General features: G+C 42.9%; 1 protein-coding gene across 1 annotated transcript in view; it reads left to right on the top strand.

Annotated features, from left to right (window-relative positions):
* Positions 1-19,518, top strand: part of cdc7 (cell division cycle 7 homolog (S. cerevisiae)) — a 103,518-nt gene that overhangs the window by 13,205 nt on the left and 70,795 nt on the right. Inside the window, exon 2 of the mRNA XM_072273416.1 lies at positions 13,567-13,684. Coding sequence (XP_072129517.1) covers positions 13,576-13,684 — 109 coding nt within the window. The 5' untranslated portion in view covers positions 13,567-13,575. The remainder of the gene's footprint in view (positions 1-13,566; positions 13,685-19,518) is intronic.

Here is a 19,518-nt window from a genome sequence, read left to right on the forward strand (position 1 = left end):
TTTTCATTGACTACAGCTCTGCCTTTAATACCATCATTCCCAATAAACTGATTCCTACGCTCCGGAACCCAGGCCTTAGCACTCAGATCTACAGCTGGATCTTCAACTTCCTCACAGACAGGACCCAGGCTGTAAAAATAGGGGACAAGCTGTCCTCTACAATCACTCTGAGCACCGGTGCCCCACAAGGCTGTGTACTCAGCCCCCTGCTGTACTCACTGTACACGCATGATTGTGTAGCCAAGTTTCCATCAAACTCAATATACAAGTTTGCTGATGACAACAACTGTAGGCCATATCTCAGGTAACGATGAGTTTGAGTACAGAGAGGAAATTTAGAACCTGGTGGCATGGTGCGAAGACAGTAACCTATCTCTCAACGTCAGCAAGACGAAGGAATTGGTTGTTGACTTCAGAAGGAGTAGCGGACCGCACGACCCAATTTACATCAGTGGTGCACAAGTGGAACAGGTCAAAAGCTTTAAGTTCCTCAGGGTCATTAGGAGGTAGTGACCATAATATGATAAGTTTTAATCTACAATTCGAGAGGGAGAAGGGAAACTCGGAAGTGTCAGTATTACAGTTGAACAAAGGGAACTATGGTGCTATGAGGGACGAGCTGGCCAAAGTTCAATGGAACAATACCCTAGCAGGGATGACAGTGGAACAGCAATGGCAAGTGTTTCTGGGACTAATGCGGAAGGTGCAGGATCAGTTCATTCCAAAGAGGAAGAAAGATCCTAAGGGGAGTAAGAGGAGGCCGTGGCTGACAAGGGAAGTAATGGACAGTATAAAAATAAAAGAGAAGTAGTATAACATAGCACAGACGAGTGGGAAGCCAGAGGATTGGAAAACTTTTAAAGAGCAACAGAAGGTAACTAAAAAGGCAATACACGGAGAGAAAATGAACATAGAACAGTACAACACAGTACAGGCCCTTCGGCCCACAATGTTGTGCCGACCCTCAAACCCTGCCTCCCATATAAGCCACCACCTTAAATTCCTCCATATACCTGTCTAGTAGTCTCTTAAACTTCACAAGTATATCTGCCTCCACCACTGACTCAGGCAGTGCATTCCACACACCAACCACTCTGAGTAAAAAACCTTCCTCTAATATCGCCCTGGAACTTCCCACCCCTTACCTTAAAGCCATGTCCTCTTGTATTGAGCAGTGGTGCCCTGGGGAAGAGGCGCTGGCTATCCACTCTATCTATTCCTCTTATTATCTTGTACACCTCTATGATGTCTCCTCTCATCCTCCTTCTCTCCAAAGAGTAAAGCCCTAGCTCCCTTAATCTCTGATCACAATGCATACTTTCTGAACCAGGCAGCATCCTGGTAAATCTCCTCTGTACCCTTTCCAATGCTTCCACATCCTTCCTATAGTGAGGCGACCAGAACTGGACACAGTACTCCAAGTGTGGCCTAACCAGAGTTTTATAGAGCTGCATCATTACATCGCGACTCTTAAACTCTATCCCTTGACTTATGAAAGCTAACACCCCATAAGCTTTCTTAACTATCCTATCCACCTGTGGGGCAACTTTCAGGGATCTGTGGACATGTACCCCAAGATCCCTCTGCTCCTCCACTCTACCAAGTATCCTGCCATTTACTTTGTACTCTGCCTTGGAGTTTGTCCTTCCAAAGTGTACCACCTCACACTTCTCCGGGTTGAACTCCATCTGCCACTTCTCAGCCCACTTCTGCATCCTATCAATGTCTCTCTGCAATCTTTGACAATCCTCTACACTATCTACAACACCACCAACCTTTGTGTCATCTGCAAACTTGCCAACCCACCCTTCTACCCCCACATCCAGGTCATTAATAAAAATCACAAAAAGTAGAGGTCCCAGAACAGATCCTTGTGGGACACCACTAGTCACAATCCTCCAATCTGAATGTACTCCCTCCACCGCCGCCCTCTGCCTTCTGCAGGCAAGCCAATTCTGAATCCACCTGGCCAAACTTCCCTGGATCCCATGCCTTCCAACTTTCTGAATAAGCCTACCGTGTGGAACCTTGTCAAATGCCTTACTAAAATCCATATAGATCACATCCACTGCACTACCCTCATCTATATGCCTGGTCACCTCCTCAAAGAACTCTTATCAGGCTTGTTAGAGATGATCTGCCCTTCACAAAGCCATGCTGACTGTCCCTGATCAGACCATGATTCTCTAAATGCCTATAGATCCTATCTCTAAGAATCTTTTCCAACAGCTTTCCCACCACAGACGTAAGGCTCACTGGTCTATAATTACCCGGACTATCCCTACTACCTTTTCTGAACAAGGGAACAACATTCGCCTCCCTCCAATCCTCCGGTACCATTCCCGTGTACAACGAGGACATAAAGATCCTCGCCAGAGGCTCAGCAATCTCTTCTCTCGCCTCGTGGAGCAGCCTGGGGAATATTCCATCAGGCCCCGGGGACTTATCTGTCCTAATGTATTTTAACAACTCCAACACCTCCTCTCCCTTAATATCAACATGCTCCAGAACATCAACCTCACTCATATTGTCCTCACCATCATCAAGTTCCCTCTCATTGGTGAATATTGAAGAGAAATATTCGTTGAGGACCTCACTCACTTCCACAGCCTCCAGGCACATCTTCCCACCTTTATCTCTAATCGGTCCTACCTTCACTCATGTCATCCTTTTTTTCTTCACAAAATTGAAGAATGCCTTGGGGTTTTCCTTTACCCTACTCACCAAGGCCTTCTCATGCCCCCTTCTTGCTCTTCTCAGCCCCTTCTTAAGCTCCTTTCTTGCTTCCCTATATTCCTCAATAGCCCCATCTGATCCTTGCTTCCTAAACCTCATGTATGCTGCCTCCTTCCACCTGACTAGATTTTCCACCTCACTTGTCACCCATGGTTCCTTCACCCTACCATTCTTTATCTTCCTCACTGCGACAAATTTATCCTTTACATCCCGCAAGAGATCTCTAAACATCGACCACATGTCTATAGTACATTTCCCTGCAAAAACATCATTCCAATTCACACCTGCAAGTCCTAGCCCTGTAGCCTCATAATTTGCCTTTCCCCAATTAAAAATTTTCCTGTCCTGTTTGATTCTATCCTTTTATATGATAATTATAAAGGCCAGGGAGTGGTGGTCACTGTCCCCCAGATGCTCACCCACTGAGAGATCTGTGACCTGACCCGGTTCATTACCTAGTACTAGATCTAGTATGGCGTTCCCCCTGGTCGGCCTGTCCACATACTGTGACAGGAATCCATCCTGGACACACTTAAACTCTGCCCCAACTAAACCCTTGGAACTAATCAGGTGCCAATCAGTATTAGGGAAGTTAAAGTCACCCATGATAACAACCCTGTTATTTTTGCACCTTTCCAAAATCTGCCTCCCAATCTGCTCCTCTGTATCTCTGCTGCTACCAGGGGGCCTATAGAATACCCCCAGTAGAGTAACTGCTCCCTTCCTGCTCCTGACTTCCACCCATATTGACTCAAAAGAGGATCCTGCTACATTACCCACCCTTTCTGTAGCTGTAATAGTATCCCTGACCAGTAATGCCACCCCTCCTCCCCTTTTTCTGCCCTCTATCCCTTTTAAAGCACTGAAATCCAGGAATATTGAGAATCCATTTCTGCCCTGGTGCCAGCCAAGTCTCTGTAATGGCCACTACATCATAATTCCATGTATGTATCCAAGCTCTCAGTTCATCACCTTTGTTCCTGATGCTTCTTGCATTGAGGTACACACATTTCAGCCCTTCTCCCTTACTGTCTTTACACTGTTTATTCTGCTTCTCTTTCCTCAAAGCCTCTCTATATGTTAGATCTGGCTTTATTCCATGCACTTCTCTCACTGCTCTATCGCTCTGGGTCCCATCCCCCTCGCAAATTAGTTTAAACGCTCCCAAGCTATGCTAGCAAACCTACCTGCAAGGATATTGCTCCCCCTCGAGTTCAGGTGCAACCCATCCAATCTGTACAGGTCCCACCTTCCCCAGAAGAGATCCCAATGATCTAAAAATCTAAAACCCTGCTCCCTGCACCAACTCCTCAGCCACACATTCAACTGCCATCTCCTCCAATTCTTACCATCTCTGTCACGTAGCACTGGCAGCAATCCTGAGAACGTCACTCTTGAGGTCCTGTTCTTCAGCCTTCTGCCTAATTCCAGAAACTCACACTTCAGGACCTCATCCCTCTTCCTGCCTTTGTCGTTGGTCCCAACATGTATCACGACTTCTAGTTGCTTTCCCTCTCGTACCAGGATGTTGTGCACCCGGTCAGAGACATCCCGGACCCTGGCACCCAGGAGGCAACAAACCACGCGGGTGTCCTTCTCACGTCCACAAAATCTCCTGTCTGCTCCCCTGATTATAGAGTCTCCAATGACGACAGCTCTCCTCTTCTCTGTCCCACCCTTCTGCACTGCAGGGTCAGACTCAGTGCCAGAGGCCCTGCCACCGTGGCTCACACCTGGTCGGTCGTCCCTGCCAACAGTATCCAGGATGGTAAACTATTAACGCAAACACGAGGAATTCTGCAGATGCTGGAAATTCAAGCAACATACATAAAAGTTGCTGGTGAACGCAGCAGGCCAGGCAGCATCTCTAGGAAGAGATGCAGTCAACGTTTCAGGCCGCGACCCTTCGTCAGGACAGCTTCCTAGAGATGCTGCCTGGCCTGCTGCATTCACCAGCAACTTTTATGTGTGTTGGTAAACTTATTATTCAGGGGAATGACTACAGGGGTGCTCTGCACTACCTGTCTGCTCATCTTTGCTTTCCCCCCTCTGACTGTCACCCAACGACCTGCTTCCAACAGCCTAGGTGTGACTACCTCCCTGTAGCTCTCATCTATGGCTGCCTCATTCTCCCTTATGAGTCAAAGGTCATCCAGCTGCTGCTCCAGATTCCTTACACGGTCTTCCAGATCGCCCAGCTGTATGCACTTCTGGCAGATGTGACTCTGCGGGAAAGGGGAGTTCCCCCAAGACTGCCACATCTCACATGAGAGGCACATCACCGTCTCAGGAGACATTGTAAAAACTAACTGCGAGCTAGCTTGCCCTCCACCTCTTCTAAGCCTCTCGAGTCAAAGCTCCACTCCTTCACTGGCTGCTTTGCTTGAGCTATCCCTCTATCTGTTTGAACTTTTCAAAATGTTAGGTCACCTGACCTCGACTGCCCAATCAACTGCCTTCTGCTGAGTCTGAGCTATTCAAATCTTGATTGTCTAATCAACGGCTTTCTGCTGATCTATTCAAATCTTGATTGCACAGACCAACTGCCAAAACTGCTAGAATCTCTCGAGTCAAAGCCTTAAAGCTCCACTCCTTCACTGGCCCACTCACGCTCTCAGGTATGAAGGTAAACTAGCCAAGAATATAAAGGAGGATAGTAAAAGCTTCTTTAGGTATGTGAAAAGGAAAAAAATAGTTAGGACCAAAATTGAGCCCTTGAAGACAGAAGCGGGTGAATTTATTATGGGGAACAAGGAAATGGCAGACGAGTTGAACAGGTACTTTGGATCTATCTTCACTAGGGAAGACACAAACAATCTCCCAGATGTAATAGCGGCCAAAGGACCGAGGGTAATGGATGAATTGAATGAAATTTATATTAGGTAGGACATGGTGTTAGATAGGCTGTTGGGTCTGAAGGCTGATACATCCCCGGGACCTGATGGTCTGCATCCCAGGGTACTTAAGGAGGTGGCTTTAGAAATTGTGGACGCATTGGTAATCATTTTCCAATGTTCTATAGATTCAGGATCAGTTCCTGTGGATTGGAGGGTGGCTAATGTTGTCCCTCTCTTCAAGAAGGGAGGAAGAGAGAAAACAGGGAATTGTAGACCGGTTAGCCTGACGTGGGTGGTGGGAAAGATGCTGGAGTCAATTATAAAAGATGAAATTACGATACATCTGGATAGTAGTAACAGGAGCGGTCCGAGTCAATATGGATTTACGAAGGGGAAATTGTGCTTGACTAATCTTCTGAAATTTTTTGAGGATGTAACTATGAAAATGGACAAGGGAGAGCCAGTGGATGTAGTGTACCTGGACTTTCAGAAAGCCTTTGATAAGGTCCCACATAGGAGATTAGTGGGCAAAATTAGGGGACATGGTATTGGGGGCAGAGTACTGACATGGATTGAAAATTGGCTGGCTGACAGAAAACAAAGAGTAGTGATTAATGGGTCCCTTTCAGAATGGCAGGCGGTGACCAGTGGGGTACCGCAGGGTTCAGTGCTGGGACCGCAGCTGTTTACAATATATAATGATTTAGATGAGGGAATTAAAAGTAACATTAGCAAATTTGCCAATGACACAAAGCTGGGTGGCAGTGTGAAATGTGAGGAGGATGTTATGAGAATGCAGGGTGACTTGGACAGGCTGGGTGAGTGGGCAGATGCAGTTTAATGTGGATAAATGTGAGGTTATACACTTTGGTGGTAAGAACGGGAAGGCAGATTATTATCTAAATGGAGTCAAGTTAGGAAAAGGGGAAGCACAACGAGATCTAGGTGTTCTTGTACATCAGTCACTGAAAGCAAGCATGCAAGTACAGCAGGCAGTGAAGAAAGCTAATGGCATGCTGGCCTTCATAACAAGGGGAATTGAGTATAAGAGCAAAGAGGTTCTTCTGCAGCTGTACAGGGCCCTGGTGAGACCACACCTGGAGTACTGTGCAGTTGTGGTCTCCAAACTTGAGGAAGGACATTCTTGCTATTGAGGGAGTGCAGCGTAGGTTCACAAGGTTAATTCCCGGGATGGCAGGACTGTCATATGTCGAAAGATTGGAGCGACTGGGCTTGTATACTCTGGAATTTAGAAGGATGAGAGGGGATCTGATTGAAACATGTAAGATTATTAAGGGATTGGACACGCTGGAGGCAGGAAGCATGTTCCCGCTGATGGTTGAGTCCAGAACCAGAGGCCACAGTTTAAGAATAAGGGGTAGGCCATTTAGAATGGAGTTGAGGAAAAACTTTTTCACCCAGAGAGTGGTGGATATATGGAATGCTCTGCCCCAGAAGACTGTGGAGGCCAAGTCTCTGGATGCTTTCAAAAAAGAGATGGATAGAGCTCTTAAAGATAGCGGAATCAAAGGTTATGGGGATAAGGCAGGAACTGGATACTGATAGTGGATGATCAACCATGATCACAGTGAATGGCGGTTCTGGCTGGAAAGGCCAAATGGCCTACTCCTGCGTCTATTGTCTATTATCACAAATGACCTGACTTGGTCCGACCAAGCAGAGTTCACCACCAAGAAGGCCCAACAGCGCCTTTACTTCCTGAGAAAACTAAGGAAATTTGGCCTGTCCCCTAAAACCCTCACTAATTTTTATACATGCACTGTAGAAAGCATTCTTGTAGGGTGCATCACAACCTGGTATGGAAGTTGTCCTGTCCAAGACCGAAAGAAGCTGCAGGAAATCGTGAACACGGCGCAGCACATCACACAAACCAATCTTCCGTCCATGGACTCACTTTACACTGCACGCTGTCGGAGCAGTGCTGCCAGGATAATCAAGGACACGACCCACCCAGCCAACACACTTTTCTTCCCTCTTCCCTCTGGGAGAAGGCTCAGGAGGTTGAAGACTTGTACAGCCAGATTTGGGAATAGCTTCTTTCCAACTGTGATAAGACTGCTGAACAGATCCTGACCCGGATCTGGGCCGTACCCTAAGTACCCTCCAAATATCCGGACCTGCCTCTCGTTTTTTTTTTGGCACTACCTTACTTTCCATTTTTCTATTTTCTATTTATGATTTATAATTTAAATTTTTAATATTTACTAATTTTTACTATTTTTAATATTTAATATTTGTAATCCAAGGAGAGTGAAGCGCAGAATCGAATATCGCTGTGATGATTGTACATTTTAGAAGCAATTGTTTGGCGACAATAAAGTATAAAACCAACAGCATAATACAGGCCCTTCAGCCCACAAAGCTGTGCCAAACATGTCCTTACCTCAGAAATTACCTAAGATTACCCATAGCCCTCTATTTTTCTGAGCTCCATTTACCTGTCCAGGTGTCATAAAAGGAGACGTTAAAGCTGAGGAAAGGTTGGTAAAAGTGTAATTAAAAAGCTGTTCATGTGCTACAGAAGTGCTGCGGGGAACTATGGTAGGTGACTTAAAAGGTACTATATGCATAAGGTGCCGTGTAATGAGAACAAGTTGCTTTTTATGTACTTGGCTAAAGAAATACTGGCTTGTTCATGTCACTCGCTTATACATTTTCAAGGTAACAAATAAAGCCAGGGAAAGTGGATCATTATTCAAGGAGAAAAAGCCAGTTCAAATTTATTGTACTCAGCCATGCACATGTACACAGCTAAGCAAAACAAGGTTCCTCTGGGACTAGTTTGCAGGACACAGTACATGTGTCACACACAAAAATAAAGTAATATTAACGCATCTCAGAGGACCTATCCTGGACTCAACACACCAATTCAATCCCAAAGAAGGCTTCGTTAGGAGTTTGGGGAGATTTGGTATGTCACTGAAGACTAAAAATTTCCACATGTACAACGGAGAGTATTCTGACTAGTTGCATCACCTCCTGGTATGGATCCTCCAATGCACAGAATTGCAAGAGACTGCAGAGTGTTGTAGATTCAGCCAGTTCCATTACGGTTACAAGCCTCCCCACAGTTGCTGACATCTTGAAGGGACAGATGGCAGCATTTATCATTGAGGACCGTCACCCTCCATAACAAGCCCTCTTTTTCCTATGATCATGGAGGAGGTATAAGAGTCTGAAAACCCACACTCTGATTTAGAAACTTCATCTTTCCCTCTGGCGTTAGATTTTCAAACCAGTCCACGAAGCCATGAATGTTACTTGGTTATTCCTTTCATTGCACTGTTTATTTTTATAGTTGATTGGGTTTTTTTTTGTCTTTACACTGTTCTGGGGCCACAAAGCTAACTTCACATTGTATGTCACTGATTCTATTCTATTTGGCTGAGTATAGATTTGATGGTCTTTTAATTGTTTTGTACATTCATATGTATACACAGATCTTTCTAAACCCGTACACTTGAATTGATTTGTGAACCGTGTATTAATTTAGTGGTTTCTTATAATCTTAGTTGATGGATTTCTAAGACTCATAATTTCACCTTTGTTCTGAGACAGCCCATCGTGCTGTTCACTGCATCTTCTGGCTTTGTCTTTCCTCAATTCTTATTTTTTTTGTTCTTCAGTTCGCTTTGGTTTTGGTCTCCAAAGTTCCCCCTCTGTAGGTTTCTTCATTCCTCTCTTAAAGGAATCATTGGTGACCGTATTTGCCCAATCTTGTCCCTGTTCCTCTTTCACTCACCCTCATGTCACTGGTATGGTGTCCACTGTTCTATGCCAACTTTTTCTATGTAGTAATTTCTCTAGAAATATAGGTAGCTATCTGATGTGCAGCATTTTAATTAAACTTGTGTATGAACCTGTTGCCAAGATCCAATGTGTGTGGTTTAACCCCTGTTGTGATCCATTCTTTTCCATCTGTATTTTTGGTAGAATTATTCAAAATATTTCATTGAAGAAGAATGAACGAAAGAAGAAACTAGAATTAATCTGTGCTTATACTCTCATTCAATTGGTGATAACATATCCTCCTCGCTGACGATGAACACTGACGCACCTCGGGTGTGTGGTTAGCCCATTGCTCTACTCTGTATATACATATGACTGTGGCTAGGCATAGCTCAAATACCATCTATAAATTTGCTGACAATACAACCGTTGTTGGTAGAATCTCAGATGGTGATGAGAGGGTGTACAGGAGTGAGATGTGCCAACTAGTGGAGTGGTGCCGCAGCAACAACCTGGCACTCAGCGCCAGTAAGATGAAAGAGCTGATTGTAGACTTAAGGAAGGGTAAGACGAAGGAAAGCATACCAGTCCTCATAGAGGTATCAGAAGTGGAGAGAGTGAGCAGCTTCAAGTTCCTGGGTGTCAAGATCTCTGAGGATCTAACCTGGTCCCAACATACCGATGTAGTTATAAAAGAAGGCAAGACAGTGGCTGTACTTCACTAGGAGTTTGAAGAGATTTGGCATGTCAACAAATACACTCAAAAACTCCTATAGTTGTGCTGTGGAGAGCATTCTGACAGGTATGGAGCACTGTCTGGAATGGAGGGGCTACTGTACAGGACCAAAAGAAGCTGCAGAAGGTTGTAAATTTAGTTGGCTCCATCTTGGGTACTAGCCTACAAAGTACCCAGGACATCTTCAGGGAGCGGTGTCTCAGAAAGGCAGTATCTATTATTAAGGACCTCCAGCACCCAGGGCATGCCCTTTTCTCATTGTTACCATCAGGTAGGAGGTACAGAAGCCTGAAGGCACCTACTCAGTGATTCAGGAACAGCTTCTTCCCCTCTGCCATCTGATTCCTAAACGAACATTGCATCTTTGGACACTAACTCACTTTTTTTAATATACAGTATTTCTGTTTTTGCACATTTTGCAAATCTATTCAATATATGTAATTGATTTACTTGTTTATTATTATTTTTATTTTATTTATTATTTTTTCTCTCTGCTAGATTATGTATTGCATTGAACTGCTGCTGCTAAGTTAACAGATTTCACATCACATGCCAGCGATAATAAACCTGATTCTGATTCAACTGCAGCTCTTTTGTCATGAATTTATGCTCCTCTAATCCTCTTCTTTCAACTGAAGGATCTTTTTAAGTTTATCCTTTTGCATTGCTTTTGTTCTGACCTGACTCTAGTCTTTTCCCCATGCTGGAATTTTCTAGTATTGCTCAGCTACTTTTCCATTACTCAGCTTGCACCAGCTTCCTTGTCCCTGTCGATTTTAATTCTTATGATTTTTTTTCAAGGGATGTTGAGAGCTGAACTGGTGTACCACTCCAAGAAAAACCATACATACATACTGGTGTCTTAAGTCACTGCATTTCCTTATGATATGTGGTAGGTTTTTTTTTGTTCAAGATTTCTTTAATCAAACATGTCCAAAGCAGAGTAGATGAAGGCAAGTTTATTTTGTTTTAGAAAAAAAAAGTTGCTTAAGAAGTTCTTTCTTTTCATTGGCACGCATTCAACCTAGTTTCTTGCCAAAGAAAATTGTTCAGAGATGGTATAGGAAGGCAAAAGTTAAGTGTTGAGAATGTGCAATGCTTCTGTTGTTTTTTGGTCTTGAAGGAAAACTTCTCATGGGTTTTGAGGATTTGGATCATTTCCCAAGGAATGTAGAGGAGATATGTTGCACTGTTGCCGTTTTTGAAGGCTGTTCAGTTATCCCAAATCTTGATTTTTGTTTCACAACAAATGCTGTAATTAGGACTTGTGGGAATTTCAGCCACGGTGCTTGGGTAGAATGAATGCGTCATTTTCACTACTATACTATATTATATTCTCTACTATATTCCGCATGCATAACATACATGCCTATGTACATATATCAATAATATGCCTAGAGCAAACTTGATGACATTCTCCATTTCCTAAACCAGTTATTCTGTGGCTTCTGAGTGAGATTATGACATTGGTGGGTTTGAACTGTGGTTTTGAATGCATTAATTAATGAACCAGAGTTATTTTGTGCTGACAGAGTAGTTTAGATTTGATTTCATTTTCTTGTTCTTGTCAACACACACGGATCATGGAGAGCCCCACAATTTTTACTCTGGATTATGGTGATCGTATGTCAGTAGCTCTTTTGAATATAAACTTGCAACAATGCGAGCCAGATGGAGTGTTCAACAGTCCTAAAGGTTTTACTGCTAAGAATTGATTCAGATATGCTCTTCCATCTGTCAGATTGTATGTAAGCAATAAGTAGGTGAAGTAGTTGTATGCTTGTGGAAAAATAACCTTGAGAAACTTTGATTGCAGCCTAATGCTGTTTGGTGCATTTTGTCTCCATTCTCTTAGATCCTCCTATTCATAAAGTTATTGCCACATGAATGATAAGGGAAATTAAAAATCAAATTGAATGGAAAATGATCAATGGAATTATACTATTCTTTATCTTTAGTGGTGTTGTTTCTGTTCTTTTTCCAAACCAAAATTGGTGAGGGTGAACTTCAGCAGTTAATGTATCCTCTGCTATGTGAAAATATTCTTCCTAGACACAGTAGCAAAATCTTAAATATGTAAGAATTCAACATGTTTCTGAATAAATGACTTTCAGAATCATTGGAAAATTAATGCTGCTCATGGGAAGAGAGAGAAGAGGAATGTGTGGGGCAGCATGAATTACAAACAAGAGAAAATCTGCATATGCTGGAAATCCAAGCAACACATACAAAATGCTGGAGGATCTCAGCAGACCAGGCAGTATCCATGGAAAAGAGTACAGTCAACGTTTCGGTCCAAGACCCTTCGGCAGGCCTGGAGAAAAAGAGCTGAGGAGTAGATTTAAAAGGTGCAGGAGGGGAGAGAGAAACACAAGGTGATGGGTGAGACCTGAAGGAGGAGAGATGAATTAAAGAGCTGGGAAGTTGATTGGTGAAGGAGATACAGGGCTGGAGAAGGGGAAGTCTGGTAGGAGAGGACAGAAGGCCATGGAAGAAAGAAAAGGGGGAGGAGCACCAGACGGAGGTGATGGGCAGGCAAAGAGATAAAGGTGAGAGAGGGAAAAGAGCATGGGGAATAGTGAAGGAGAGGTGGGGAGGGCTTTACCGGAAATTCGAGAAATCGATGTTTATGCCTTCAGGTTGGAGGCTTCCCGGTCATGTTGTTCCTCCAACCTAAGTGTGGCCCCATCACAACAGTAGAAGAGGCCATGGATAGACATATCAGATTGGGAATGGGAAGTGGAATTAAAATAGGTGGCTGCTGGGAGATCTTGCTTTTTCTGGTGGACGGAGCTCAGGTGCTCGGCAAAGCGGTCGCTCAATCTACGTTGGGTCTCACCGATATACAGGAGGCCACACAGGGAACACCGAACACAGTATATGACCCCAACAGACTCAGAAGTGAAGTGTTGCCTCACCTGGAAGGACTGTTTGGGGTCCTGAATGCTAGTGAGGGAGGAGGTGTAGGGGCAAGTGTAATACTTGTTCCGCTCGCAAGGATAAGTGCCAGAAAGAAACTCAGTGGGGAGGGACGAATGGACAAGAGAGTCACATACAGAGCGATCACTGTGGAAGGCAGAAAGTGGAGAGGAGGGAAAGATGTGCTTGGTGGTGGGATCCTTTTGGAGATGGCGGAAGTTGTAGAGAATTTTGTGCTGGACATGGAGGCTGGTGGTTGGTAGGTGAGGACAAGAGGAACCCTATTCCTGGTAGGGTGGCAGGAGGGTAGGGTGAGAGCAGACAAGTGAAATGGAAGAGTTGTGGTTGAGGGCAGTGTTGATGGTGGAGGAAGGGAAGCCCTTTTCTTTGAAGGAGGACTTCTCCATTGTTCTGGAATAGAAAGCCTCATCCTGAGAAAATTAATTGTTCTTTCAGGGTCTCTGACTGGAACATAGATCCTCCTATGCTGTAAAACTGTCCAAGACTTTAAAAGAGCAATTCTGGTTTCCTTCTGTATTGATCCATTTGTTTCTAATTGTCAATATGCTTTGCTTTTTTTTTTTGCAGAAGGCTACCATGATGGCAACCTTGGAAAGCTTGTCAAAAGATTCTTTCAGTTTGCATCAAAATGGACAACCGAAGAATGATTCTGGTAAAGAAAACAAACGTGTTTACAAACTTTCAAGTAAGTTATTTCTTCTGCTTTCGGATTCTTTGATGTCTTTCAATTTGCATTAAAGCACAAAACCAGATGATTGGACTGAGCAGGGCACCATGAGTATGTTTATTTGGTATTTACTGTGGCAAGTGATGTTTTAAAAAAAACTAAAGATTCTTGAAATCAGAAATAATATTTCTGTATTGGCTTCCTTCCTGTTTATCCTGTATTAAAAGTAACATTAGCAAATTTGCAGATGACACAAAGCTGGGTGGCAGTGTGAAATGTGAGGAGGATGTTATGAGAATGCAGGGTGACTTGGACAGGTTGGGTGAGTGGGCAGATGCAGTTTAATGTGGATAAATGTGAGGTTAGCCACTTTGGTGGCAAGAACAGGAAGGCCGATTACTATCTGAATGGTGTCAAGTTCGGTAAAGGGGAAGTACAACGAGATCTAGGTGTCCTTGTTCATCAGTCACTGAAAGTAAGCATGCAGGTACAGCAGGCAGTGAAGAAAGCTAATGGCATGCTGGCCTTCATAACAAGGGGAATTGAGTATAGGAGCAAAGAGGTCCTTCTGCAGTTGTACAGGGCCCTGGTGAGACCACACCAGGAATATTGTGTAGAATTTTTGTCTCCAAGTTTGAGGAAGGACATTCTAGTTATTGAGGGAGTGCAGCATAGGTTCATGAGGTTAATTCCCGGGATGGAGGGTCTGTCAAATGTTGAAAGATTGGAGCGACTGGGGTTGTATACACTGGAATTTAGAAGGATGAGAGGGGATCTGATTGAAACATATAAGATTATTAAAGGATTGGACAGATTAGAGTCAGGAAACTTGTTCCCGATGTTGGTGGAGTCCAGAACCAGAGACCACAGTTTAAGAATAAGGGGTAGACAATTTAGAACGGAGTTGAGGAAAAGCTTTTTCACACAGAGGTTTGTAGTTCTGTGGAATGCTTTGCCTCAGAAGACAGTGGAGGCCAATTCTCTGGATTATTTCAAAAAAGAGTTAGATAGAGCTCTTAAAGATAGCGGAGTGAAGAGATATGGGGCGAAGGCAGGAAAAGGGTTCTGATTGTGGATGATCAGCCATGATCACAGTGAATGGTGGTGCTGGCTCGAAGGGCTGAATGGCCTACTGCTGCACCTATTGTCTATTGTCTATAACTTGGACTTTTGATACAACACTGAGTCATGTCATCTGCAGAAACTCACTGATGACTCAGCAATTTTGGTCTATAAAAGGAGGACAGGAAGATGAATACCGGGCCCTAGCAGAGGACTTTGTCAAATGGTGCAAATTGAATCATCTGCAGCTCAACATCTGTAAGACAAAGGAGATGGTGATAGACTTTAAGAAGACTAAGCCTGCACTGGTCCCTGTTACTATTGATGGTGAGGATGTGGATGTGGTGAGGGCGTACAAGTACCTGGGGATGCACCTGGATGACAGACTTGAGTGGATCACCAACAGAGAGGCTGTGTACAAGAAGGGCCAGAATCGCCTCTACTTCCTGAGGAGACCGAGGTCCTTTGGAGTATGCAGGCCTCTCCTTCACATGTTCTACCAGTCTGTTGTCACTAGTACGACTTCCTATACGGTGGTGTGCTGGGGCAGTGGCATCAACACAGGTGATGCCAACAGGCTCAATAAGCTGATTAGAAAGGCTGGCTCTGTTACTGGAGTCAACTGGAATCTGTGGTAGAACAAATGACCCTTGGGAAAATCCTGGCAATTCTGGACAATGTTTCTCACCCTCTGTATCTTACTTTGGCACTTTTAGAAGAGCACTTTTAGTAATAGACTAAGACAAGACAACTGTGCTACTCCAAAGAGTACTATGTGAGGTCATTCTTGCCCTCGGCCATAATGAGACAACCTATAGCTGGGGAAGTGAAGATCCCTTCCTGTTAGACTGCTTGAGGTAACTTATTTTATATTCTTTCTTCTCTTAAAATAGTTGTATATCTGTGCACTTATAATGCTACTGTGACACTGTAATTTCCTTTGGGATCAATAAAGAATCTACAGTGATGCTAGAAAGTTTGTGAACGCTGTAGAATTTTCTCTATTTCTGCTGAAGTGTGACCTAAAATGTGATCAAATCTTCACATAAGTCCTAAAACTAGATGAAGAGAACCCAATTTCATAAATAACACAAAAACATTATGTTTGTTTATTAATTTAGAAAAATGATCCAATATTACATGTATTTGTTGGAAAAAGTATGTGAACCTCTGGGGTAATGCTTTCTACAAAAGCTATTTGGAGTCAGGTGTTCCAATCAATGAGATGAAATTAGAGGTGTAGGTTGAGATGACCTGCCCTATAAAAAAGACACAAAGTCAGGTTACTAACAGAGTCTTCAGTTCTAAGAAAGGATCTGTTTATGTGCACTGTGCCTTGATCGTAACAACTTTCAGAGGACCTTGGAAGAAGAATTGTAGAGGTCAGTCCACAGTAGAGAAATTGTCTATAAATTGATGAAACTTGGTACTGTTGCTATTCTCCCTAGGAGTGGGCATCCTGTAAAGATCACATCAAGAGCATAATGTGCAATGCTGAAGGAGGTGAAAAAGAACCCAAGGGTAACAGCAAAAAGACCAAAAGAAATCTCTAGAATTTGTTAAATTCTCCGTTCATGTGTCCACTATAAGAAAAACACTGAACAGAATGGTGCCCATGGAAAGACACCACTGTGGGAACCACTACTCTCCAAAAAAAAACATCGCCGTATATCTCAAGTTTGCAAAAGACCACTTGGATGTTTTACAATGCTTCTGGGGACAATATTCTGTGGACAGATGAGACAAAACTTGAACCTTTTGGCAGAAATGCACATTGCTATGTTCGAAGGAAAAAAGGCATTGCACACCAACACCAAAACCTCATCCCAGCTGTGAACCATGATGGAAGGAGAATCATTGTTTGGGGCTGCTTTGCTGCCTCAGGGCCTGGACAGCTTGCAATTGTTGAGGAAACAATGAATTCAAAATCGTATCAAAGCATTTTACAGGAGAATGTCAAGGTAGCAGTCCATCACCTGAAGCTTAATAGAAGCTGGATAATGCAACAAGACAATGATCTGAAAGACCAGAGTAAATCAATATCAGAATGGTGTAAAAAGAAGAGAATATGTGTTTTAGAATGGAGGAGTCAAAGTCCTAACCTTAATCCTATAGAAATTTTGTGGGAGGATTTGAAGCAAGCGGTTCATATGAGGAAGCCCACCAACATCCCAGAGTTGAAGCAGTTTTGTAAGGAGGAATGGCCTAAAATTCCTCAAAGCCGATGTGCAGTACTGATCAACAGTTACTGGAAACGTTTGGTTGAAGTTACTGCTGTACGGCGGGGGTGGGGGGGGCAGTCACACCAGTTACTGAAAGCAAAGGTTCACATACTTTTTCCAACAAATACATATAATACTGGATCATTTTTCTGAATGAATAAATGAACAAGTATAATGCTTTTTGTGTTATTTATTTAATTTGGTTCTTTTTACCTAGTTTTAGGACTTGCGCACAGATCTGATCACACTTTAGGTTATATTTATGCAGAAGTGGAGAAAATTCTACGCAATTCACAAACTTTCTAACACCACTGAATCTATCTAAAATCAGAAAATACTTGAGTTAATCAGATCTCACAACGTGCAAGGAGAGAGAAAGAAGTTGATATTTTTGTTGACCGAAAGCATGAGTTTCAAGTCACAAAAAGCAGTTAAGGGTAGAGAGATTGTACAGATTGTTAATCTATGAATAAAAAATTAAGTCATTTGAAAACAGCAGGTGTGTAAATAAAACCCTGATGTATTCATATATGAAATCCATAAGATGTTCTTCACATCAAGGGAATAATTACAATATAATGTATCTAAAGTCACCCATGAATCTTTTGGACATGGTAATCCTGAAATATGAAGGACATGAAGTTGAGATGATTTAAGTCAGTTACAGTAATGTACTTCCAATGTGGAAATGTCATTGAAGTTGGTTTAAACTCCATAGGTGCATACATTGAAGTTCAGTTGAGATAGAAAGCAACTTTAAACTCCAAATGAACCTTCATTGAAGCATCCTGTGGGACCAATTTCTGGTCAAGTAACTCACAGAATGAGAGCTAAGTTCAGTCACTGCTGGCTACTTGATTCAAATATCCTCAACAAATGCTATGATGGACTATAAAAGAACAGAGCTGACATTAAAGATCTGGGAGGAAGTGGTCTAGCTGAAGACATCTTGAATAGATATTTTGTGGAGCAATTTCTGAATGAACTACAGAAATACAACATGCCATTGAAGGACAAGTATCGCTTTGCAAATGTCAATGACCTCTTCTCGATAGCCATTTTTTAAAATGATACCATGTTCCCTGAACAGAGACTTACACATGAATAAATTTTTTTTCTGAAATTATAGAGTCATAGAGCAGTACAGCACAGAATCAGACCCTGTGGCCCAACAAGTGCCCACCCAGCTAATCACAATTTACTATGTTCAGCCCACATCCCTCTAAGTCTTGCCCCTACATGTACCAATCCAAGTGCTCCTTAAATGATACTGTTGCATCTGCCTCAACAATTTTCTCTGCAGTTCTACCCTCATTATCCTCTGTATGGACGAAGTTGCCTCTTAGATGCTTTTAACTTATTTTCTGCTTTACCCTAAATCTATGCTCCATCTTAGTTATGGACTTCCCTACCCTGGGGAAACAACTTTCATTCACCTTATCTATATGCCTCTTATGATTTTATAAACCTCCAGAAGGTAACCCCTCATTCTCATTATACTACACTCTAAGGAATAAAGACTTGGGCTGGCCAGCCTTTCTCAATAATTCAGACTGGCAACATCCAAATTTAGGAGGCACAGTAGCATAGCCGTTAGCATAACTCTTACTGCACCAGCGATCCGGGTTCAATTCTGCCGCCGTCTGTAAGGAGTTTATACGTTTTCCATGTGACTCATGGGTTTCCTCCAATTACTCCAGTTTCCTCCCACCTTCCAAAGACGTACAGATTAGTAGGTTAATTTGTCACATGCTTGTAATGTGTGGCGTGGGCTTATTGGTGTGGAAAGGCTTGTTACTGTGCTGTATCTCTCCCCAAAAAAATCCTTGCAAATCTTTTCTGCACTGGTTCCAACATAACCATGTCTTTACCATATAAGTGTGACCAAAAGTACTGCAAGAGCAGCCTCATCAATGATTTGTACAACTGCAAAACTATGCCCCTATTCCTATCCTCCTTGTCCTGAGTAATGAAGGCCAGCATGCTAAACACCACTTTCACCAGCCTGTCTACCTGTGATACTGTTTTCAACAAACTGCTTTTATATTTCTAGGTTCCTCAGTTCTGTTATACTCCCAAGTGCAACACCATTCACAATATAAATCCTAAACTAGCTTGACTTTCCAAAATTCCATCACCTGAATTCTTTATCGAAATCCATTGGGCATTCCTCAGTCCACTTCCCTGACTGATCAAGATCTTGTAATCTACGATGATTCTTTTCACTATCAACGATATCTCCTAATTTCATGTCCTCCACAAACTTACTGATCAAACCTTATGTATTTGTTTCCAAATTATTTACATTATCAGAGTCCCAGTGCTGACCCTACAGAACACCAGTCACTGGCCTCTATTTTTTGATAAACAACCTTAAACTACTACCCTCTGTAGTTTTTAAATCCACTTAACTAATTCTCTCTGGATTCCATGGAATCTGTCCTCCTTAGACCAGCCTACCATGTGGGACCTTTTTGGTGGCCTTGCTGAAGTCTCACTCCACTGCCCTACTCTTATCTGCCTTTTTGGTTACTCTAAAATGTTCGTCAATTATGATTTCCCAACACA

Source organism: Mobula birostris, chromosome 12 (genome assembly GCF_030028105.1).
Source record: "Mobula birostris isolate sMobBir1 chromosome 12, sMobBir1.hap1, whole genome shotgun sequence".
In the NCBI taxonomy this organism is placed as follows: Eukaryota; Metazoa; Chordata; class Chondrichthyes; order Myliobatiformes; family Myliobatidae; genus Mobula; species Mobula birostris.